General features: G+C 46.1%; 1 protein-coding gene across 2 annotated transcripts in view; it reads right to left on the reverse strand.

Annotated features, from left to right (window-relative positions):
• Positions 1-25,570, reverse strand: part of NEK10 (NIMA related kinase 10) — a 1,348,206-nt gene that overhangs the window by 145,077 nt on the left and 1,177,559 nt on the right. For both annotated transcript variants that reach the window (XM_085630543.1, XM_085630544.1), the window contains exon 31: positions 13,779-13,816. In XM_085630543.1, the coding sequence (XP_085486669.1) occupies positions 13,779-13,816 (38 nt within the window). The remainder of the gene's footprint in view (positions 1-13,778; positions 13,817-25,570) is intronic.

A 25,570-nucleotide genomic window follows, 5' to 3' on the forward strand; every position in this document is an offset into this window, starting at 1 on the left:
TTTTACTTAGCTTAGTGTCCAGATAGGGTCATATTCCAGCTAATGTACTCCATTTTTAATTTACTAATAGTATATAGTATTAGTCACTATTTGTATAATTAAAAAATTGACAGAAACCAGGCAAGTGAAGCTCCAACCAGCGTCCAGTAGGAAGAGCTGCTCCCGTGATTCAGGCAGTGGCATAGCGTGAGAGGGCGCAAAATTCTTGGGGGCATTCTTAGGGACGCAAAATTTTAAAAGAAAAGTGGAAAGATAATTGCCTTGCCCCCTGGCGCTGGCAACCCACTCCACGCCACTGGTTCCAGGCACTGGTTTTGCCAGCCCTTAGGCCAGGGGCCACAAAAGTATTGTCAGGGGTAGCAAGGGACAAGCTAGTGGCCACAGCTGCAACCCCTGGCCACCCCTAAATTACGTCCATGTCTGCGCTGCTTTATGATGAGTCAAAACTGCTGCTGGACAAAACTCCGATCTCTCTCTCTCTCTCTAGCAGGAACATTTAGCACAAGAGTCACCATGACATTTTTATTGCTGCCTGAAAGCTGGATGCACAAGGAACTCTGCAGCAGGTGCTTTTAATTCGTAGATTATTGGTTAACCCAGTGCCACCAGTATGGTCAGTGCCCCCCTTCAGATCAGTGCCCAGTGAGGTCGCAGCGGCCGCACTGCCCTAAAGCCAGCCCTGCTGTGATGTGCCCTCCATGTCTAAGTCACGCGATAGCTCTGGCAGATGGCGTATTTGGAGGGGGTGTTGTGACCTTCAGCTCAAGGTTGAGGCTGCGTGTTAAGGGGACATTATCCCATTAATTGTTTGGTGTCACCATCTCCCCCTTGGTTATTCCTGTTAGCCTCTCTTACCATTGCAAGCTATCACACACACTTGGAAAGGGGCCTCTCAAGATGCTTTGTAACCCCCCAGGCTGAAGGAAGGAAGGTCAAGGGGGGGCGCATTTTGATTTCCCGGCTGCTGGAGAATAAGTATCCTGCCTGCCATGTGAGCTTTAATTTCTGTTTTCATGGCATGAGGGTCTGAGAAAGTCTCACCTGTCACCCATCCAACTGAGACATGTTTGACAGATTCTAGGTGGCTCACTGCTGCTTTGGTTGTGTTACGTAAAATACAAGCAGACCGCAAGAAGTATTTTTTTTATTTTTATACGTATTTTTAATATTATTCCATTTCTTTAAAAACAATTAGCTCACAGTGCCTTCAGACATTCTCTCCCATCTAAAAATCCTCATTACTATAACATGGAAATCAGACATTGATACCTTACTGTGAACACAGCCCAGCAAGGAATCCTAACTTGTGAAAGAGTGTCCTTGCACAGGAGACATAACTCTTCCCTTTTTTCGTATATTATGCCCCGAAAATACGATTTCTACAAGTGGCATCCTCCCGACGGCGCGCAGTGGTACTGCTCACGCAACAGTTTCGGGATCCAGTCTGACGCCTGTGAAATTTAAAGGTAAGGAATCTGCAGCTAGAAGTCTCCATCAGATTTTTAAATTTGGAGGGCGGAGGTAAGTCTGTCAGTATAGTGAAGGACTTTACTCCACTATACCAAGAATCCTCTGCCACATTTAGAGTTGTCGACCGGCACTGGGGTAATCTCTTAACAATGGCAGGAGTAGCAGTCACTGAGGTTCCTGTCAATGTTGCAAAGCTTCAAAACACGACTCCGTCAAACAAGATGGCCGCCAGTCAAACTTTTAGAAAGGTTTTCATTTTTTTTTTTAAATGAATGATTTAAACCAATGACCCCTGCTGCATGGGAGTTGTCTCCCATGGCATAGGGGTTATTACTTTGATTTTTTACTGTCCTTCCCTGACAGGTTTTACCTGCCGGTGATGAACTGCAAAAAATACATATAACACTGTTTTCTCTAAATCAGGTGGATGGTGTAATATGTAAACCTCTGTCAGCCCTTACTCCATCGGGTCGTTGAAGGAGTATGTGAGTAAGAGAGCCGGGGTAGGCTACGTCGCAGTCATACTTAAGGTCTAAATGCCTGTCAATTACGGTGGCCGAGGGTTTGGGGGAGAGGGTACACCGCTGGCAGATGCAACAGGGTACCCTCCAGGTCAAACACTAAATCAAACCCTTAATCACCAAACACACAACAATAAACATATGTCTAACCTTGGCACTAGAGCTAGACGCACTCTTTTGTTCCTCTCTTACCAATAACTAGACAGTAGTAGTGGATGAAGGCACCAGGTTATACTGCTACATAATATAAGCAAAGAAGGCCAACCCACACCAAGATCTTAATGTCAGTGGAAGCCCAGTTGTGTCAAAAGGGATTCCTCAAGCATAAAACACACTTCTACAGCAGACCTTCAGATTTTCCCAAAGTCAAACGTACAGCAGCGTGCAGACTAGGCCCGGTCCACACCTCAACCATGACTGAAGAATGGGGTTAGCATCCTTTCTAACACCAGCAATGCAACCCACCTCACCTCTGATGCAAACGTTCAAACACACTCATTACGGTGGTGCTGGAAATTTTTCTGGCTGTTGTCAATGGTACTATCATATGTTTATTGTTTATAATTATTATTACATACCAGCATCATCTGACAAAAATCAACCAGCACTCACGCTATAATATCCCCATCCTTGATTTCCTATGTCAATAGCTACTTCACTTCTAATTGCATCTTCTCCGAGCAGCTCCAGGACATGCTGCAGGCCCAAGGACGTGACATCCAATAATACAAGATGACAAGCTTCAAGCAGACTTGAGAGTGTTCAATCCAAGTCTGGGGAAAAAATCCCCATATAATTTACAAAGATACTAAAAATAAGGAAGGCAAGCACACAATGATGCTTCATGACATACTTGCTGGACTCTACTTCCGTCACTCCTTCCATCACCAACATTACATGGGAACAGGCTTTTAGCTCCATTTGGCAAAGTATGGAAGCCAGCCAATGTAGAGCACCCTAACCAATCATTTATGGCCAGATGTACTGAAAATGTGGTTGCAAAATCAGTCACAATTTGCAACCTATGTATGAATGGAACAACAGCAAAGTGATGGATGGAATGACTGAATTAATCTCAGCCACTGGCTGCATCCAAATCCGTCATTTTTTGCCCACCATGCCAACTCAGTTTGGACACAGCCATATGCAAGTCAGCCTTGACCCAGCTCCATTCGGAACAGTCCATCCCAAATAACCAGGCCAGGTCCGCTTTGAACCAGAAAACAAGCAACCAGGACCTGTTTCGCCCTTATTATTACTTAAAAGTTTCATTTCATTTTTAGGAACGCATCCCATTTTCCTTTAACAAAAATAGGCTGCAAAAAAAAAATTGCTTTATCAAAAACAATCACAGACATGATTGCCTGCTGACACCAGCAGGCCACCATCCCTGTTGTGCCTGCAATTCCTATTGGGTCACAAATTGAGACATACTTCAATAATATTCATGAGGTGTTAGAAATCGCTATCTGAAGTTTGTACGTGTCCTTACCTCAGGAATTGTGATTTCTTAACTGCAATTCGGTACAAATCGCAATTAGGAAATCACAATTCCTGGTTTCTAATGTAAAATGGCCGCGCTGAAAGAGCTTCAGGAATGAACTCCAGGCTTCGGGATCACTAATAGTGTAAATCCCGACCGGGCCGAGTTCCTCCAGCCTCTCCCTAAGAGATATTTGACTGACTCACCGGGCCAATTCCAAACGGGGGTGAGCTCGAATCTGCGACGCAGCCTCCCCAGGATATGAGGATCCACACTACGAATTCCACCATCGGAGTTCCACCGCCAGGGAAGCGACCCTCAGATACCTCCGTTCCAGACCCGCCGAGTCCCAAAAGCCAGACAGGAAATTATGTCCAAACCGGTGGCCTAAGAACGATGAAACACTCTTCAGCCCAGCACTGAACACCGCCGCAATCAGAAATGCCTGACTGGGCAATGGCCGCCAGACGCAGAGCCACAAGAGGAAACAGCCAGTAATAAGCCCCCAAGAAGACCCCACGAAGCCCCGATCCACCTTACCAAAGCAAGGCTGGACCTTCTCGACCCCCCCGCAGAACGTACTCATCCTCCGGGCCCCGCAAGTCGACTGCTCCCGCTCCCCAGGGTACACGAGCACAGAACTACAGCCCGTCCTCAATCTCCCGGACGTGCTCGACCCCGCGAGGGCTGCCCCGAAGTAAACTCCCAGACACTTAAACCTCTTAAAGGGCCACAAAACTTCTATTATGAAGCGGTCCACACTTCAATTAAGCACAGTCCTTTGCGTGAATCACATGGGGCTTCCTAAATATGTCACATGATTGGTAATGCATTCATCTAGACTCAAAGCACAAAGGATCTTCAATACCATCTTTTCTCGGCTGCAGTGCACTAAACGGTATCCTTTGAAGCAGCATACCTAATCAATGCATATCTTATTTCTAAATGAGACTGGGAATACGTAAAAAGACGTGTTTGTATAGTGCCTGACCCTAAGATGGCTGCCCTCGGCCGAAACACCGAGCTCTCCTGATTACTTCAGTGGAGTCGTGGAGACCTAGCCAAGCCAAAGCGGGACCGGCCGCCTGAATGTCCCGATCCAATGCCCCTCCGACGCTCCGGACATCTTAACACGGACGCACAGGTTAGTGTAGGCAGCCCCTGGGTGCCTGTCCCCAAAATGGCCACCTGGGACCTAATCTCTGAACCAACGATGCAACTTTGCAGAGGTGTCCCTGCCACCTCATAGAGGGCACCCTTAACCATACAGGCCCCCCTCTTAAGATATCAACCCAGCACCGACCCTCAAACCTGGTCCTAGAGAAGCCCTACTCACCCGTTCCCTCACTATTGGATCCTTTCTCCCGGGAGGGTATTCCTCGAGCTCCCCAATACCCCCCACCTGACTAGAAAACACTTTCTCCTCCGCACGACAACACTTCTATTACACCCCTTAGGGAACCCGCCTCCCTCCGAACCCAGACAAAATGCCTCCGACCACGCTAATTGTTGCCACTCCACGAACACCGAATTACCTGAAAACTCACGGGCCAAACTCCTTCGCGATTAATTTCCCCTCCAACCTCTCAAGTAAAGCGAAGAGAAATTTGAAACATAGACTGATCAGACAGCACCCTGAAACACTATTCGCAGACACCTTCCACTGTTCCTCCAAAGGGCAGATAAAAATGGATCTTATCTTCCATACTGAAAGACCCGAAAATTGGAACGCCATCCTCACCACACATCTCCAAAACTACCATCACATCCCATAGCCGCAAACTAATGACCTCTCTCTCGAACCACCAGACGCAGAGCGGGAACATCTCCATAACCATCTACTCGAATGACACAGTCCTGATACAAGCTAATAACGATAACCTCAAGGTTTTCGACTCCCCCTTCCTCTCGCTAAAAAAGGCCCCCTTGCACATTACTCGACCCGGCCCGACTCCTCTCTTCCCCCCAGTGATCCCGCCACCTCAGGTGAGGCGCCAGACCCTTCAGGCGTCCTCTACGAGAACCTCATTCCCGCCCTCGCGAGTCACCTCCTGCAACTCTGCACCTCCGAATAACGAACCCGTCCCCCCTTGGCGGACGACCCTCCCTCCCTCGCCTCCTCTCCCTTCCTAACCAGCCAACCAGGAATGTGGCATACTCCCAAGCTCAGTCTCCCTACGACTCTACTCCGCCCGCTGGCCACACAAAGTCAAATCCACGATACGAGCCAGTGCTCCTCCTGCCCATGATCCCTCCCAGAGACAAACCAGGCAGCTCCTCCTCCAATAGCCACCATAACTGGGACCCAACCCCTCCCCCTCCGGCAACTCTGCCCAAGACACCCTCCCTCCCACCTTGGATAACATGATGCATTGCCTCAATCACCTTGAAACTCAGCTTGAAATCCTGATCCGAGGCCTGAACGAAACTTTAACCAACCTGGACACGATCCGAAAGCCCATTCATCCCCCCACCACAGCTCCAAATCTCACCCAATCCTGATCTGCCACTGTACCACCCCCCAGCGGGCCCCTTGTCCCCCCCAGGTCCCGGTCATCAACCCCTAGAAGAACGGTTACTGAGAATCGCTTAGAGAGACCCAGAAGATCAAAAGCCGCAATGTCCTCTTGGGAAGCGGCAGACCTAGCCTCAACCTACGACTCTCCCTCCTATTCCTCCCCCAAATCTATGATCCAAGTGATTACGGGAGTTGGAAGAGACCACACTCCACCGAAAGATCCTAGACCCCCGGCTCACCTAACTTCTTTACCTAGAGCCCCATCTACTAAGAATCTGAGCAAGGAAGGGTCCACCATTAACTGCATGCTCCTAAAATGCGATCAGCCTCTAAACATGCAACCGAACTAGCAGAAGCCATTCTCTCCCATGATATAGACATAGCATTCATCACGGAGACCTGGCTCAACAATCTCTCCTACCCCAGCATGGACATGCTGGTGTCTCCTGGATTTATAATGATCAACAAAGACAGAAAAGTGCAAAGAGGAGGGGGTATAGCAATCATTCACAAGAATAACATCTCCATTACGGAAACTGCCTCTTGCCTATATAGCTCCTTTGAATGTCTCTCAGTCAACATTAAGACAAGTGATAACAGGCCATCACTCTGCCACCTCCTGTACCACCCCCAGGCAACTCTTCTGAATTCGGGGAACACCTCTCCAACCTGATTGCCCATTGCTCACTCAGAAACTGATGGAATGAAACAAAAAACTCTCTAATTCAAACCCTAAACAACCTCCTACTAGAAAACAATCTGACCCAACACTGCTCAGAAGAAACGCATCACAGAGGAGCAACCCTCTACGCAATTATTGCCCAAAGCAATGCAATCACCATCGACCACATCCTTCCCGTAGACTGGTCCAACCATCACATCATCCTATTTCACATCAACCAGTCGGTCCTAACTCAACACCCCACACAGGACCCCCCCCCCCCCAAATCGACTAGAAACACAGCTCAGATCCCTCGAGCTGATCTAGAAGAAAGGATGAGCTCGCTCCTCCCCAACATCACTGATCACCTCCCAACTACCGAGCTCACCTCTCTCTACAACCAACTCCAAATTTGATGCTCACCCTGGACCAACTAGCCCCTCTGAAACTAAAAAAATCCAGGAGCATTACATTCAGATCATGGTTCACCACTGACATCAACGAAGAAAGAAGACAACTAAGAGTCTCAGAAAGAATCTGGAGGAACAATCCCACCGTCTTCCACCGCGATCAACTCTAAGCTGCCCGCAGGAAATACAAAAAGCACATTAAGGACAAAAAAACATCTTTCTTCTGGTCCGCGCTAGACAACGCAAAAAACAGACCTAAAGAACTCTTCAATATCATCAGGAAACAAACCTCCAAGCCCGTTGCCTCCTCAACTCAGGCATTCAAAGAACGTTGTGACAAATTCACCATCTTTTTCAACGCCAAATTGCCAAGATCGATCTCTCACTTGGCTCCAATCTCATCCCCTCCCCAGAGATCCAGCCGCCTGAAACCAACGACAGCGCTTCCTTGAACCCCCCAAAACACTGGTCTTCCTTCATTCCCATTCAGGAAGTAGAGATAGTCAAACTAATCTCCAACGCTATACCCTCATCCCACGCCCTTGATCAGCTACCTCCTCAACTGACCAAGGACTTGGAGCTCGTCCTAGCCCCGCTATGGTGCGAGATCATAAATAGCTCACTGAGATCAGGAGTCATACCAGATTGCCTCAAAGTCGGTCAAGTCACGCCACTGCTGAAAAAGCCCGGCCTAGACACTGAGGAACCGAAGAACTTCAGACCTATCTCGAACCTACCTATTCTGTCCAAAATCCTGGAAAGATGTGTACTTCCTCAACTGACCCAACACTTGGACAGCATCAACCTTCTAGATCCCCACCAATCGGGCTTCGGAAAAGGCTGCAGCACTGAAACCGCAATCCTCAATGTCATAGACGATCTACACTAGTCACTTGACTCGGACCAATGTTGCCTTCTCATCCTCCTGGATCTATCGGCTGCATTCGATACGGTTGATCACAAACTTCTCATCAAGGTTTTACAAGAAAGGGCAGGTCTTGAAGAGACGGTCCTACACTGGTTCTCTTCCTTCCTCCATAACCTCTCACAAAGAATAAAAATCAAAAACTTCGAGTCTGACCTCCACCCCGTTAACAGGGGTGTTCCACAAGGGTCAGTTCTCTTCCCTCAGCTTTTCAACATTTACATTGAACCCCTTACCACTCTACTCAGAAAATCCAACACCCCTTTCCACTTATGTGCTGATGACACGCAGTTATATCTGGAAACCACCTCCATTGACGACATCCAGAGACTCAACGCCACGCTCAGTGAGGTACAACATTGGCTCTCAAGTAATCACCTAAAACTCAATCAAGAGAAAATGTAAATACTCCTCATCTCCAACAAAGAAGAGAACCCCAAATTGTAGAATGGCTCAAAGCTATTGATGCCCTCAATGGTAACCTCACCCAGGCGGATTCGGTAAAATCTCTAGGTATCACCCTAGACCCGAAACTGGACATGAACAAACACATTACAAGATCTGCTAAAAGTTCCTTCCTCAATTTGAAATTATTGCACAAAATAAAACCCTTCCTCCCGCCCAAGGACCTTCAACAAGCCACCCAAGCACTGGTGCTCTCCAGACTTGATTACGGGATTGCAACCCTGACTGGTACAGAAAAATCCCACCTTGCCCCCCTCAAAACAACCTTTAATGCAGCAGCCAGAATGGTCACCGGAACTAAGAAATTCGACCACATCTCGCCCGCACTCAGAGAACTAAAATGGCTCCCAATTGAAATGCGAGCCAACTTCAGAACAGCCTGCCTCACGCACAAAGCCCTTCACAGAGGCAAACCGGAATACCTGGCCGCCAAACTCAAAAGGGCCGGCCAGTCCAGGAACCTCAGGAGGTCCAACACTCTGCTACTCATCCCGCTGAAGACACGCAAGCAAAAAACTGTGGCCAGGTCGTTTGCTGGAAACGTGCCCAAAATCTGGAACTACATCCCCCCCCCACATCAGAACGATCCCCTCGTTTCCAAAATTCAAAAACCAGCTCAAAGTCCTCTTCCTCGACCGCTCACTAGCGAACCAATAGGATCCAAGGAAGTACCTTAGCCGGCACTCCATCTAACTTAAACTCTGTGCCCTGTGACACAGAATCTGATAAAGAAAACGTATCGGACTCTCGTTTTATGTGACCTGCGGCCTACTTGTTTCATTCTGCTCAATCACTCCTATGTTCGAACTATATCCGTTGCGTATCCTTATGTTCTACTATAATCTCTGTATTGCCTCTTTGCATATAAGTTACCTGCTGTGAAGCGCTCTGATACCCTTGGGTCCAGCTAGCGCTAAATAAAACTCCTAAAATAAATTCCTATTTTTTGTACATACGGTCCTTTTATTCATGAAGTGGGTTCCAAATTGCAGCTCATTGTGATGGGTGGCTAGCAGAGGGATGGTGGCCTGGTAGAGTCAGCAGATTACTGTCTGTGTTCACCTTTATATAAAGTAAACTTTTGTTGTCACTGCAGCCAGGTGTCCTTAAAGGAGACGGGGCACATTTAAAAAATATATATATTTTCTTAAAAGTCTGTTTGTGAGTTCACAGTGGTTCTTTACACTACTGCCTATTCCAAAACATGCTGTTTTTTACAATCACAAAGGGGAAGCAGTCCCAATGAGACTTCTACGCATTTGTGAATGGGTTACCACCCCAACTCTGGAGCCAGTAACCTCTCAAAATGTTGCTATCAGTATTTGGAAGGGATGCCAAAACAAGCCCCTTCCAAAAATGAACTCAGTATCCATTTCTATACAAATTTGTCAAGTTGGAAAACATTTTCTGAACTGCAATATACGTTTACTTCATAAACAAGGGGTTTTTTGCATTCGCAAACCCTCTGATTTACCGACTCTAAGTGCTCCACAATCAGGCTCGTCTACTATCAACGGCAGAGCAATGGCTGAAAATCGCACAAGGAAGCTAAATCACACACAATCCATGAATAAATGTATCCATTTGTGACAGCGCCACCTCATTGTGCGCCCAAGACATCCACAGCAGGGAGCCCTTCCTAGATTTAGGGGTAGTGTTCTCCGATTCAACCCTGCCTAGCACAGAAGATCTGAGAGCCTTCACAAACAGCTTTGGTATAGCCAGTAACTGGCAATGGGGTGGTCTTCCCTCGGTTCCCTGTCATTTATTTAAGATTATTCACATACCGCCACTCTGCCTCGAGGAGTGCCAGTGCGCTTTACAAGTAACAATAAACCATATGACCGAAGTCTCGGAAAGAGATTGAACAAAGTAAGGCATCAAGAAAGCAAGTAGGATGGAAGGATGGCAACACTTGGGAACAGAAAACCCCAGAAGGTAAACTCAGAGAATGGAAGGATAATATCTCAGTTTCCAATTGTGAGCTTCATTTTTCATGATTTTCCATGTTTTTCTGCAGAGACTAAGGAGTATGGCTTCTTTACATCGAAGCTGGATCAAGTCTGAGATGAGTAAATTAATACATTAGTTTACATGTAGCCCAAAACACTGGAGCCTTTTCATGCCTCATAATTTCAAAATGGGGAATAAAATGGAGGAACAGCCAGCCTAGGTGTAATTAAGAAGCCATTTTATCTAGAAGGCTCTGTGCCCTCTTCTGATTGGGGATTAAGGAAATGCACAAAGGAGGTCTCATCCAACTGGCTGGGGTCCCCTTACAGCGAAGAAGCACCCAGATAGGATAAAGCAGCAGAGTCTATACATGACCAGTCTATACATGACCAGGAAAGGATTCACAAGATCTAACAGGAAGGCACAGAATCAGCAAGGCTAGTAAGCAAAGCAAGACAAGCTATGAGAAACAATTCAAAACCAGCAAGCAGAAAGAGGTTTCTAAAATAGAGAGTTCTTGTTCTAGCAACGAGTGTGCTTGGCTCAGGCCTGTGGTAATGAAGCAAACCTTGTCACACCATAATTCAGGTGACCAGCAGCACAAGACAGACTTCCATCCTTGGGAAGCCACCATTACATCGTGTTATCCTTAGCGATGGTCTAGTGTGGTACATCTGCAAAAAAGCTAATGATCACCTTGGGAGCACAACAGGGGCCACTGGAACTAATTTATTTCCCTCACTGGAAAAATAAACAATGGTCTGTGATTCTAAACATCTCTAAAGCATTGGAAACATCACGTAAAGGATACTGCATCAGGAATAAGAAAGGAGGTTTAGGTTGCCTTCAGAGACTTGGCATCACTATCAGAGCCTAAAACGTGATCTAAACCTCAACTGTTGCCCCTCGGTGCCGCCTATCCCCAGGCACATTCTACCATGTAAGTTGGGAATGTCCCGAAGAGCAAGTATACTTGGAGGGGGGTCAACAAAATTGTGGGGCGTTTTATAGGGAGGCCAAAAACCCTCAATCCCAAAGTCATGCTGCTGGGAATGATGGATCAGCGGGGGTGGGGTCCCTGTGCATCACGCTCATTCAGCTCTATGACATACCTGGTGGCAATGAGAGATCTGGGCAAGCATTAGAGCCCCCCCCACCCCCCTTGCATGAATGGATTAGGGGCATTGACCAGTATACAGTAATGGAAAAACTAGTGTACAAGGCTCAAGGTGTACCCAACAAACATGGAAAGATATGGACTCCCTGGCAGCCGCGGTCGGTAGTAGGAGTAACTGCAGGGCGGTGACGTGGGGAGGGGGAGGGGCAGGGTGGGGGGTAGCAAACTATGGATTACGGAGGTTTACAGGTAAATTAACATATAAATTAATAAAACGAATTTCGTTGCGTGCACTGCATCGCATTTGGGCATGCAGTGCACGCAACGAAATTCGTTTTATTCATTTATATGTTAACTTACTTGTAAACCTCCGTAATCCATAGTTTACTACCCCCCACCCTGCCCCTCCCCACGTCACCGCCCTGCAGTTACTCCTACTACCGACCGCGGCTGCTCCCTGGACTCCATATGTTGGGGACATATACTAACTGCAAACCTGTTGTGAGAAGAGAGAGAAACTTTATTATGCCTGTGGCACGGGATGGGGTGGATTATATAACCAGAAAAGTGATTATTTTGACTGTACTGATTAACTTGTTATGGTTTATTTTTGCATCTAAACTAATAAAAATGTGTTATTAAAAAAAGTTCAACTGTTTAGTTTGGACTTTCTCTCAGTCAGTTGAATTTTTGGTCGTCATGTGGTGGGAGGGACCTGAAGAGTTCCCATCCACCAACCAACATGAGTTTGAGATTTCTGGACCGCTGGAGCGCCTATGAAAGGAGGATGGGCCCAGAGTTGCGGCGGATATATTACATTTACCTAGATAGTGATCTGAGCTGAGCTGTCAGTGTGCTCCGATGTGATTGGTGTTTCTATGGATCTGCACCAGCCCGCGCGCATTCTAGACCATTTGGAGGTGATCCAAGATGTATGTAAGGATCCCAACTTACAAGGAGTCCCCAAGTGTGAGTTCATTACAAACGGGCTGAGTTTCTACTAGTGGCTGGATTAGTTAAATGGCAGGTTTGGCTCATGCACAGTTGGCAAATGCTCAAATCAGAATTTAGTGACCCCATCTCTTTTCACTAAAATACACACCCTAAAATAGGTGTTACTTCTTTCTTCATTTCACAGTAGGGCAGACGCTTAAGGTTAAGTGAGACAACTTGCCCATCTTTATTTGTAAATTCTTACCTTAAATAATCAACAGTTTAGTTATTCCACTATTTTATCAACACACTGGCATAGCAACGTTTTGAAACTGCATTTTCTTTTGTTGTTGAAATCGAACTCATTCATACTACTTCTATCCACCTCAAAAGAACGAGAGGACCGATGATGATTGGGGACCGGTGAACCTGGTTAACCACAAATTCAGTGATTGTTTTAACCCATTGACCTATCTCAGTGGCTAGAAAGTAGCCAAAAGTAATCCCATTCAAGTAATGGCCAGATGTTCAAACATCTGACGGATAATCTAAGACTCCTGGATGGGTTATCGCATCCAATGCAATGATCTGTGCATAACCTGAGGATCACAGGTCTGAATCCTGAGTGGCCAACTCAGCCTTTCCTGGCCTGGTGTCAATCGAATGCATATCCTTGACCTGGGCAACAATATCACCTGTTAAGTATAGCACTGTGAAACAGAAGGTCCACATAGAAAAGGTCATTTAAAACACACATTACATTTTGGTTCTACAAGCTCTAACCCGACTAAAAGAATGAATGCATTTATAATGAACATAATACGATATACCCTTACTATATTTCCCGCTTGTTCGTTCACCTGCTGTAGAGCGGGCGATTTCGATAATATTGCATAGGAAGGGCATTAAAGAAACATGTCATTGAAATAATATGATAGATACATCTCCATAATCCAGATAAAAATACACATAGGATATTCTATTTGGGCAATGTACAGGCAGTCTATTTCTAGATCTGATCCTTATAATACTAGTCTTATTATTCTTATACAAATACTGTCCAGGTAGTACCATGGTCCTTCAGCTTGCGGAGCACTATATCTGGAAGGCTATGGGACTGCCACCCTGCTGCTAATGGGGCCTCTGATGTCTGAGCATGCGCCCTGAACATGAGCGAAGGACCATTCTGAAGCAGCCCAAGAGACGGCGGTACTGGAGGAAGTAAGAGAAAGAGTGGAGGAGACCATTAGAAACCTAAGCAAGGGATCACGATTAAGCAAGGGATCACGATGGAGTCAGAAGGAGCCGATTCAGGACCTTACCTGGCCGCGGTTTAGAGCTGGGTCCTCCTGTTAGATCTCTGTAAACAAAAGAGAGAAAAGAAGGTTGAAAAGACTATTGTCAAGAGGCGCAGTCAGCGATTCAAAGATTGAGAGGACCATCGTAGTAGAAGAACTTTGTAAACATGAAAGGTTGAATGAGATGTTGGGTCCACAGAAGAGGGGGAGCCCATTCAATCTTCATCTCTAACACCATCAGAGGCGGTAGCAAAAAATCAAACACCATTGAATGGAACCTGCATTTGATCATCAACTTAAAGAAGGGGAATAACTCGGCAAAGTGTATCTTGAGGACCTACTCACCGTTAGTGCACGATGAGGCCTCTTAGTAACCCTACGTGGAATAGAGGCGACAGGACTCGGAGTGGTGGGACCACCAGTGGCGGTATAATCAGAGTTGTCTCGTGGCCCTGAACGCATGTGGTATGCAAGCCTCTCATGTGCAGCACTCCCTGTCTAACCAATACCCCAAAGGGCCCCCCTCTGGAGCCATATTACACAAGTGCCCCAAGGGGTCAATAACCTGTGGGGCCATTTGTGAGCCCAGACAGCATTTCTGTATTACAGGAGGGGCTGCAGATGCTTGTGCAGTTCCTTCTGAAATTCCAGTTGCACAGGTGCACATTTTGCGACCGTGCAGTCTTAAGCGGACTTTGCCTCATTTGCATGAAGTTTTGACCATCATGACAATGTGAGGAAATGCCCTTTACCAGCACCCGTGCTGTATTACCAACGTGAGCACAAGGGCTAACAGGGAAGGGCATTAACTGTGTATTATCAATGAAACAGTAAGCAGCAAATGCCTGCATGGCACCATTCCAGAGTGGGCTTAGGAGTCCCAAGGACCTTCCTAGACTTCCTCTGAAGAGGAGGCGGGGCCGGGGCAGTAACACGATGCACCCACGTGCAAGGGGACTCATGCCAGTCTATCCACATTCAAAGGCAGACCGAGGGTTTTAGGTAGCCAATCAATCTTTCAAAGCTGCACTGTCCCCAGTACAGACATGAGTGTGTACCGGCACATGGGACAGCATACTTTTTTGTAATATGGCGCACATGCCTGGCCTGCATTGGGTGTCTTTGAGGGAGGTGAACCTGGCACGGAGCAAGACCGGTTTTACCATAACTCAGCCTCTGATGTTTCCCCAGTCCACAAACTGGTATGCAGATCTCTCTCCCAAAGAACCACAAACACAAAAATTAGGTATACCAACAATGATTTATTTGAAAGATATACTCTGTACGTTGGTACCTGGGAACCTATGAAGGGATCCATGTCAGTGGAGGGCTTAGACCTACCCAGTCATTCCAGACACTTCCTTGGGTCGCATCTGACTCATACATAACATAAGGCTGAATCACCTTTGCTAATGGCTTTGCAAAACATACATAACACATTAGAGAATCTGGGGCCAGATGTATCAAGAATTGCTTTTGCGATTCCCTAAATAGCGAATTTTACCGATTCCCTGTTTAAGAATCGCAAAATACAATGTATGTAGTATTTGCAAAAAAAATTGTGAATCCTACATATTCCTTAATAGCGAATCGCAAATTGTGCTTCGCTATAAAGGAATACCTTCCCATTCATTCCTATGGGCCTAGCATACGAATGAAAAGGATTGCATTCGCAATTTGCAAGTACCAAATAGGTACTCGCAAATTGCGCATGCAATTTCAAGGGTGCAAGGGTGCCAAAACGACACCCTGTTGCACCCCTGAAATATGCATGTGTGCACATGTGGAGCACATACATGCCCTAAGGGCATGTATGTGCGCCACATGCCACTTAGGAAAATGCTAAAAAGTGAATTTTTAAAGGAATTCACAAATTACCACCTCGCAAATTACCACCAACTAGAGGTTGGTGGTAATTTGCGATTCCTTAAAGACAGGTCGCAATTGTTTCTTGCTTCCTGCAGTGCATTTAAGGAATTGCAAAAATTGTGATTCCCTAAATGCATTCTCAAAATAGGTCATCGCAAAAATTGTGATTACCTATTTTGCGAATATCTTTTGGGATGATACATCCCAAACGGCTTTTTCCCATTCGCAAACGGGCCGATTCTGAGAATAGGCCTGTTTGCGAACGGGAAAATGCTTGATACATCTGGCCCCTAGTGTCTATATCGGGTTATTCCTCTCCTTGCATTTCTTCTGCTATCGATATGCTTGCTCTAAGAAATACCTAGCTGCGAGTGCATCCATGCTCCTCTTTGGAGGTGCCCTCTCGTGCTACAGTTTATATTAAACTCCTATCTCTCTCGCTCGGGAACATTGTGGTCCAGGCAGGCTCCAAACACTCTCGTCTACCCACCGTGCCAATCTCTTGCTGACTTCAGGCACACTGGCAGTCAGGCCTTCTAAGGAGACCATCAGATCATCTATGGCTAGGGGGACATCTGTCACTTACCCCACTCCCACCAGGCTGTGCACTGCACTGCCACCAGGTGGAACAAGCACCTCACATTCACCTTCGTGTAGGCTTAGTTGCTGCTAATATTTTTGTTGTTGCTGATGGCCAAACTCACGGCTAAAGCCCCGAAATGTGTTATCCAGCCAGTGAAATTTATTGAGGTCGAAATCAGTCAATTGTTCTAGCAGCGGACCTGCTTTGGTTAAAGTGGTCTGAGGTAAGGCCTGCTTTCTCTTAAACCATTATCAGAAAACCCTGTGGTTTCCATCCATCCAGGCACGCCTCTCCACGACTATCGTAGAGGCGATAGTGTTCATAGTGGCATCTGCAGTGTCCAGCTCCACCTGCATTGCTTGTTTAGTGGCATCCGTTCCATCCTGTACTAATTCTGGAAGGGTTTCCTCATATGCTCAGGAAGACCACAACCTTTTAAGTTCCAGATCACATACAGTATGAGTATAAGAAGCTAACAAGCGGGTAGCATCTGAGGACTTCTCAAAGCGTGGCCTAGCACATCCAATCTCTCTGACTCCCTGCCCAGATTGAAAGAAGGAATGTTACTTTGACAAACCTTGTAAGAGGAAGCCTTCAAGCCTAAATCTTTCTTGGTAGGGTATTTTCAATAAACATGGAACTTCCATTTATTTATGACGTGTAGCATTGAAAAGGCAAAAGACATTAGAGACTAACTGTTCAGGGCTCGGTGGAAGTTGATGCAAGTGCTTGTTGTTCCAAAGAGGATTATAGCTTATAAAAGTTATAGTGTTCTCAATCAATCGATGATTCTGCAAATCGCAGGTTCAATCACATGTTGTACTTAGGAGTACTTCTGCGGATAAAGAAGTCTTTGAGCTCTGTGTTTGCAGTGGAAGGGCAACAGCCCTTGCAGCCTTCCTTATCGCTGTGGCATAGCAAGACAGTTCATCGCCCTCAATAGGGTGGGTGACCGTGACTATTACCCAGTTTCCAATGTCAGATGGACCACTTGGGTCAGGGGATTCCATTGATGAAGCAAGCGGAGACTCTGCCAACGATATCTTAGTGGTTCCTCGGAAACTAGAGAGAAGGAACTGCAAGCTTGGCTGGGCGGGAGGACTGTGAGTTGAGTGGGTCCCTCGTGCTCTTCCAAAACTCTAAATGCTGCCTGTAATAGTAATGGATACGTGAAACCACCTCTCAGTGGTGAAATGGAGCCATTCCCATTGATGGGAGAGAAATGTACTGGAAGCCACAAACAGAGAGGATATTTTAACAATTAAAGATATCTTGATCAACTTTACATTTATAACATTTAAATAAAGAGTTTGTGAGAGGATTACTCTGCGAAAAACGTGACAGCTGTACTGTCCACCTTATTACAAGTGCCATAGCCATAGGATATAAAGGAATTGTAATAAGGCGGACGTGGTATCTGTAACATTTTATGATGGAGTAACCCATCCGCCAAACTCTAAATCAGGCCCGAAATCTGGAGTTCTGCTCACATCATTCCCGATAGTGGAAATATCCATCACTAAATAGAACATTCACTGGACCCATCCTCTGCGGATCTACACCAGGCTGCTATTCTTCACTATTTAAGTGCTTGGGGAACATTGAAGGGCACTGTCAATGGAGTAGCTGGACTTTTTGACACCCATGTTGGTCCCTGCGTTTGCACCGCGACAGCTGGATGTAAGAGCAGGGGGGAGGCCACCACCCCTATAGTTTGTGCGTCCCCCCCTCATTTCTACGCCACTAGGCACTGTCTCGGGACAATATGGAGACCTCATGGACCATATTTTCCCACAACCTTCTCCCCCTTAACCTTAAATCCTCGTGGGAACACTGTTTGTCCCTGCACTTTTCAGCTAGAACCTGGGATGAAGTCTTTCAACTCCATGGCCGAGGATGAATGGAGAGAGGGTCTGCAAAAAGAAACAGAAACCAGTAAAATAAACATATGGCTTGGAAGCGCCCCGCTTGCGCAGTGGCATGTCTCACTGTTGCGGTTTGATTAGTTAGTAATGGGGAGGAGCGGGTGAGAGAGTGGGAGGAAAGCCTGCCATGCGAAGGAGCGGGTGAGAGAGGGGGAGGAAAGCCTGCCAGCTTTTTTAAAACCTGGCTACTGTTGGGATGTTCCTAGGAACGGGTGTGTGAATATGGGAAAGGAGGAGTGACGAGCATTCTGATACCAGGCCTGGAGTCGGCCTTCCCCTTTAAGTGTTTTTGCCTGCACTCACGGGAGGGGACAACGTTGCATTTAGTAACAGAAGACGACAGTTTAGACGGGATCGGTGGTAGCGAGGGGCCGAGAGATAATGGGGGTTGTTTGAAAGGACACAGAGACCTGATACGTAGAAGGAGAGAGGGTCTGCAAAAAGAAACAGAAACCAGTAAAATAAACATATGGCTTGGAAGCGCCCCGCTTGCGCAGTGGCATGTCTCGCTGTTGGATGGGATCGGTGGTAGCGAGGGGCCGAGAGATAATGGGGGTTGTTTGAAAGGACACAGAGACCTGATACGTAGAAGGAGAGAGGGTCTGCAAAAAGAAACAGAAACCAGTAAAATAAACATATGGCTTGGAAGCGCCCCGCTTGCTCAGTGGCATGTCTCGCTGTTGCGGTTTGATTAGCTAGTAATGGGGAGGAGCGGGTGAGAGAGGGGGAGGAAAGCCTGCCATGCGAAGGAGCGGGTGAGAGAGGGGGAGGAAAGCCTGCCAGCTGGGCGCATGCAAGACATCGCGAACGCAAGCTGGAGGCCTGAAAAAAGCCACTAGGTTAGCACTTCCAAAACCTGCTTACTAAAACTTTCGCCAGAGCAGCGCTACAGCACTGACTCAGGCGAGACCTAAAAAATGTAAACAGGCTGAGTAGCAAAAAGGATTCTGACAGTAAAAGTCGACGGGGCCTATTCACAGAGGCATTTTGGAATAGGTAAAGTACCACTGCTGTAGTACGCATTTACATACTCTTACAAGCCTTTGAGAATTAGCCCCAAACAACGGAAATGGGAATAGAATGTGAAGTTCAAGGACTATTGGCCATGGTACAGACCGGAAGGGCACTTTTGCTAATAGGGAGTTGGATGTGTGTGGGCTGGTTCAGGAAGGCGTGTAAGAGTGCGTGAAAGAGTACGCGTGTAGAACTCCTTCCTATATTAATACATTATTTTGTTAATTAACCTCTGAGTGTTTATGGCTGACTACCTATTGTGTGCTGGGAGCTTTATGTTTTAGTAAAGCTGATGGGCTCTGGACTCAGTAGTAGAGGCTTTGTGCAGATTGTAATGAGTTACAACACCTGTGGGGGGTTCCAGCAGGATGATCCCCTTCCTCTTACGTTTCACTCCACTCTTTTTATGATTTTGCTTGCCTTCTTTTCATTCTCACCTGCACGTTATTAAACCCTTTCCATTACTATATGTATTCGTTGGTTCTTAGATTCAGTGTGTGTGTATACACCAATGCTGTGAACCTGCTCTGCATCTCTTCCAGACATCAAACGTCGGAGATTTGTCTTCACAGGGCAAACATTTAGATTAAAAACCCTTATCTCGCTATAGTAAGTAGACGGTGACAGTACACACACACGTACAAAACAAGTCTGCATGCGATTCCTTTTCAGTACTCAGCCTCTCAGATTCATTAAAGCTCTTTCATGGGAATGTTTGTTTCCCTGAAAACATGTAGTGTGCATGATACTCAGGCAGCTAGTTTATGAATGTTTAATTCAGAAACCTAGCATTTTTACGAAAGGCTGGCATCCATTCAAATGGCACAGGTGGTACCAGCTCTGCTTTTTTCTGCCAAACCTATATTTTTTTTCTTCTTCCTTTCCGCTTGCTCTATATCAGATTTTCTTTTCTTTCCCTTTTGGTTCTCTCTGCTCTCTCTTCTTGGTAAGCATTTTTACGCTCCACTTTTCTCATCCATTGTCCTCTTCTTTTCCAATAGTTATACTTCTCTCTCTCAATCTTATTCTGTGCTCTTTGGTTCCTTCTGCTGCTCAAGGCCTCCATCTCCCTGTCTACTGCGGGTGTTTCTCAGAGACCTTCATTACAGGTTGGACGGTCATCCTGACACGTTACCAGCCCAATCGACATTTCACCAAGAAACCCCCAATGAAATGAGCCTTGGATAAGGAGTCGGATCAAGAAAACAACCAGCAGGAACCTTTGGAAAAACACATATTCCTTCAGGTGTTCCCCATGTCAAGGTGAAACCTCAGAATCCCATGACAATTTCACCACCGTGAAATACAGAACCCTGCGGTATGAGTATGTCGTTGTGGTAAAATGTTCTGTTGGCACGCCTATTTGTAGGGACATTGGAAACAAAGTTCTTGCCCTATCCGCAGTGCCCCAGCGGGCACGGTTGGAACATCAACGGATGCAGAGAACCAAGCAGGGGTCTTCAGATGTAAACTTTGATGCCACAAATCTGATTCAGCCGTCCTTCCAGGGGGCAACAAACATCAATGCAGTTCGGCTCATACTAGAACCTTTTTTCACATATGTATGTATGTATGTATATATGTACATACGTCCTTACGTATGAATGTATGCACGTATGAACGCATGTATGAATGTATGTATGTATGAACGCATGTATGTATGTTTGAACGTACGTATGTATCTACGAACGTATGTATGTATGGACATATGTATGTATGTATGCATGCATGCATGTGTGTGGTATTTGTATAGCACAAACATAGCAAGATGCAGCACAGTGCTGTTATGGGCCAAAGGTAAAGATACAGTCAACGAGGGACTGGAGGTTTAGCTGCTTTCTGGATCGCTGCGTCATGATGCACTGTTTTTAAAGATGTGTGTCTTCAGCTCTTTCCTAAATTGGAGCATGCTTGGGGCGGTCTTGATGGAAAAGAGAATGTTGTTTGTTCCCGAGTGCTGGTGCGAAGATGATTTAACAGAGCGGGAAGGCCCTTATCCTGGTGTCCCCTATGATAGCCTGATCAGTGTGCTCAAGTTTTCTCGACTGTCCACCTGCACCCCTCCTACCTGGGCGATGGCCTCAACCCCGGAAGTACCATGGTCAAAGAAAAGAGCGTGGGTGATGCTGACACTATGATTTCAACAGGAAATGTCAACTTGATTCATCTATCTAAAATTCCAAACCAAAAAGACCAGTATTATACATGCCTATAAATATGTTTTTCTTTTGTTAGAACCAATGGAAATTTTGATCATATATGCATGTATTTTTATTGTGTTATTTACAACGTGTATGCTTGTGGAACAAGACAAAATGTACACAGTTTGTGCATGACTCAAAGTATAGAAGGTATGTACATAAGGTACAGGTTAAATCCTTTACTCAGTGTTGGTAAGTTGCAGTTTACGTGTTCATAGATGGAAGGGGAGTTTCCATGATTCCAACTATGAACACTGGAAACTACAGCTCCTCGGTGCAAAGATGGAGAAGGCCTGAGGCCTTGATTTTTATACTTCTTCATCTTCAATCAAGTGGTGCCCTGGCTGTGGTGTGAAAATAGCCACCGGGCACGACAAGCGTGGGTCAGTCATATTTTTCATGCCTTTATAATGCCATTTATTCTTGGCTAGATTTTGTTATGGCAAAGCACGGGAGAGCATTTACAGCCAAGATGGCTGCGGGATCTTCTTTTGTGGTTCACTGGGTGTAGTTGTCAGGATGCACCTCAAGAGAATATGGCTTTTACAAGAGGGTCACCCTGAACCCATTGGTCCTCCCACAATGTTTTTCTATGTTAGGTAGATGGAATGACAACAGGGTAGTCTGTCTGCCCAACTCATGCTTCAACTTCCCAAGTCTACTCCTGTGGTGTTCCCTCATGCACACAGAGTTATGAACTCCTTTTAATGCTACACCACGTTGTGAATTCTGCAGGTGGGTCAATGCCGCCCCAGGGTTCCATGCAGCAAGGGTTAGAAGGGATGCTCAGACAGGGAGCTCAGGTCGGCTCTTGTAGTGCCACAACTGGAGACGTTGATTAGTTTGGATGAGTCTACTAAGCTAAGAGCATTTTTCAGAGAAAGGGCTGCAAGGGTGCTGTTTTGGGCACTGGGCGAGGTAGATCCTCCTTCAAGCTAGAGTTTCTGCCTTCCTAGTAAAAGTCATGAATGGTCAATACAACTATCCACATCTATGGGTCGGTCTCTGGGTGGCAAACCAGCTGCTGCTATCATGTATCTTCAGTTGAGATATCTGGGAGGTGGGCACTCTTTTGGGCTTTTCCTGGTGCTGCACTGCCCTTTGCTCCTCTTAGCCTTGACCAGATCATCCCGTTTGAGACGTCTTTGGTAAAGAAAGCTGAGATGAGAACGCTTGAGTTTACGGTATTCATGAGGTACACTTCTCCTTCAGGACAATTTGACTATATAAAGGAAGCAGCTGAAAAGGCTGACAAATTGGGTAAAAGAATTAAGGAATGGCACTCAACAGCAAAGCATATCATGATGATTACAACATGGTTCTCAACTCTATAAAACAATGGGTCATGTTCAGACTCAGTAAAACACTGACAAGGAAAGAAATGTCTGAATTACATAGTTCTACCAAACAAATACTTGGTTCAAACTTTGACTATGATAGTCAAGAGTATGGCCATTGTCTTCCCAAAGAAGATCATATGGATGATTAGGGTAATATCTGCAGCAAAGACTATAATATTACAAGGAGGCTTGGACCTGTTGGGTTTCACAGCTCTCAGCAGTTGCAGGTTTTCAGTGCCTACATGTACATGTAGGTTCTGGAACAACTTCACCAAGGCATAGAGAATGGAGCCTTTCTCGGGGATGCCTATAAGAGATCCAACTGAGGGTGAAGGAAGAATGGGTGTTTGTCAATAGAGGCAAGACTAAAGATGTCCTCATGAGTCACCAGGTCTTGCTGATATCCCATTTGAGTGGTCTACCACTGGAATAGTGGATAATGTTTGGGATATGGAGACAATATCTAATTGAAAACTTTATTTCTAGTGACAAATCCTCCCAAAAGGTAAGAAAGCACAGTTTCATCAATACAGTGCCGTCAAAATAAGACTTCTTTCCTCCTTCTTTCCTCCTTCTTTCTTTTTCTCTTTCTTTCCTGCCTTATTTCTTACAATCCTTCCATCTTATTTTCCTTCTTTCCTTCTGTCCATCTTTACTTCCTTCTGTCTTACATTCCTTCTTTCCTTTTTCTTGCCTTGTTTCTTGCCATGTTTCATTCTTTGTTCTTTCTCGTTCCTTCTGCTTCCGTCTTTCATTTTTCTTGCTTTATTTCTTGCCATATTTCTTTCCATTTTCTTTTATTTCTTTCCTTCTGTCTTTCTTTCTTTCCTTTTTTGTTCCTGCTTTGTCTTGCCTTTTTTCTTTCTTTCCTTCCCTATCTTTCCTTCTTTCTTTTCTACGTTCTTTCTTGCCCTATTTTCTTACTTGTTGCAATATTTCTTTTTCCCTCCTTCAATCGCGTCTGTCCTTTTTTCATTGCTGCCTTCTTTCTTCTCTTCCTTCTTTCTCAAAGAGAAGAGATTGGCACACAGTGGTCGAAGGATTCGCTGTTTTAGGTCTGTGTTAGTCAAGACCTTTTGATTTTACTAAATATATGTGCATGACATTGTTACTGGGAGAAATTGGGTCGGTGGTTCAGGGGAAAAACTTACACAACATCCACAATCCTTGTCAGGGTGAACCATAAAAAGTCATTACATTAACCTGTGCTTAACCCTCTGTCCGCTTGTCATAAAAGTAGTCAGGCTTAACTGAAAAACAATGTGTAAAGTATGTATGCAGCACACAAACAGTAATAAAGTGAAAACACAACACAACATTTTTTTTAATAGATGTTGACACAAAACAACAAAATTCAATCAGTACAACCAGAGATATGCGATTTCAAAAATGTTAGTTAAGTATAACGCCTAAAAGCCCACAGCACCACTTGCGATTATCTGGTCAATCAATCAAGTCATATTTATATAGCGATGCTTCTCAACCGTGAGGGACTCCAGGCGCTTGCTGCAGGTCTCAGTCGAAAGAGCCAGGTCTTGAATCCCTTCCTGAAGTCATCAGTGAGGGCTCAGAGTGGAGGTGGAGGGTGTTCCAGGCTTTGGCAGTGAGGTGGGAGAAGGAACGTCCTCCAGTGCGTCTGCGGCATATACGTGTGATCTCTGTGAGGGCGAGGTGTGCGAAGCAGTCCTGCGTGTTCGGTGAAAGTGCAGGAGGTGGTTCATGTAAGCAGGTTCTTGATTGTAGAGGGCTTTGTAGGCGTGGGCCAGGAGTTTGAAGTGGCATCACTTGTGAACCGGGAGCCAGTGAAGGTCTTTCAGCTACTCGGTGATGTGGGTTCTCTTGGGCAGGTTGAGGATCCATCTGGCTGCTGTGTTCTGGATCAGCTGGAGTCTTTGCATTAGTTCTGTGGTGGTGCCTGCATAGAGTATATTGCCGTAGTCCAGTCGGCTGGCGATGAGGGCCTGCATTATCGTCTTCCTGGTGCTGGTTGGGAGCCAATTGAAGATCTTGCAGAGCATGTGGATCGCGTTGAAGCAGGTTGAAGAGATGGCGTTAACATGACTTTTCACTGATAGTTCGTTGTTGAGGATGATGCCGAGGTTGCGGGCGTGGACTCTGGGTGTAAGTCTGAGTTCCGATGGCCACCAGGAATTGTTTCACAGGGCGGTGTGTTTGTCTAAGATGAGGACTTCCATCTTGTCCGTGTTGAGCTTAAGGCAGCTATCCGTTACCCAGGTTGAGACTTTCTTCATACAGTTGAGGAAGTTGGTCTTCGTGATGGTGGAGCTGGCTGGGAGCAAGAAGACGAGCTGGGTGTCATTGACGTAGGAGATGATGTTGATGTTGTGCAATCTGACGATGTCCGTAAGTGGTGTCATGTAGACGTTGAAGATGGTTGGGCTGCAGAGCCCTGGGGAACACCGCATATGTTGTGCTTGGCTTGCGATGTGAAGGGAGGGAGTCGGAATTTCTAGGTGCATCCTGCTAGAAAGGATGCCATCCGTTTGAGCGCTTAAATTGTGATGCTGATCTGCCATAGGCGATTGATGAGTGTGTGGTGGGAGACAGTGTCAAAAGCTGCAGAGAGGTAAAGAGAGTTCTGGGCGGCTGAATCTTCTCTGTTGAGTAGGGTGCCGATGTCGTCTGTTGTGGCGATTAGAGATGTCTCCGTGCTGTGGTGTGTCTGGGAACATGGCCATGGTTATCGAGGTGTCGAGGATGGTGGTGTGAATTGATGGTGCGGTGCTGGCAGTGGTACAATGAGCAGGGTGGTAGTGCGTCAGTAAGGGGTAGTAGTGTGGATTGATGGTGCGGTGCTGGCAGTGGTCAAATGCGGAGGGTGGTAGTGAGTCAGTAAGGGGTAGTAGTGTGGATTGATGGTGCG

This window comes from Triturus cristatus, chromosome 10 (genome assembly GCF_964204655.1).
Source record: "Triturus cristatus chromosome 10, aTriCri1.1, whole genome shotgun sequence".
NCBI classification, from domain to species: Eukaryota; Metazoa; Chordata; class Amphibia; order Caudata; family Salamandridae; genus Triturus; species Triturus cristatus.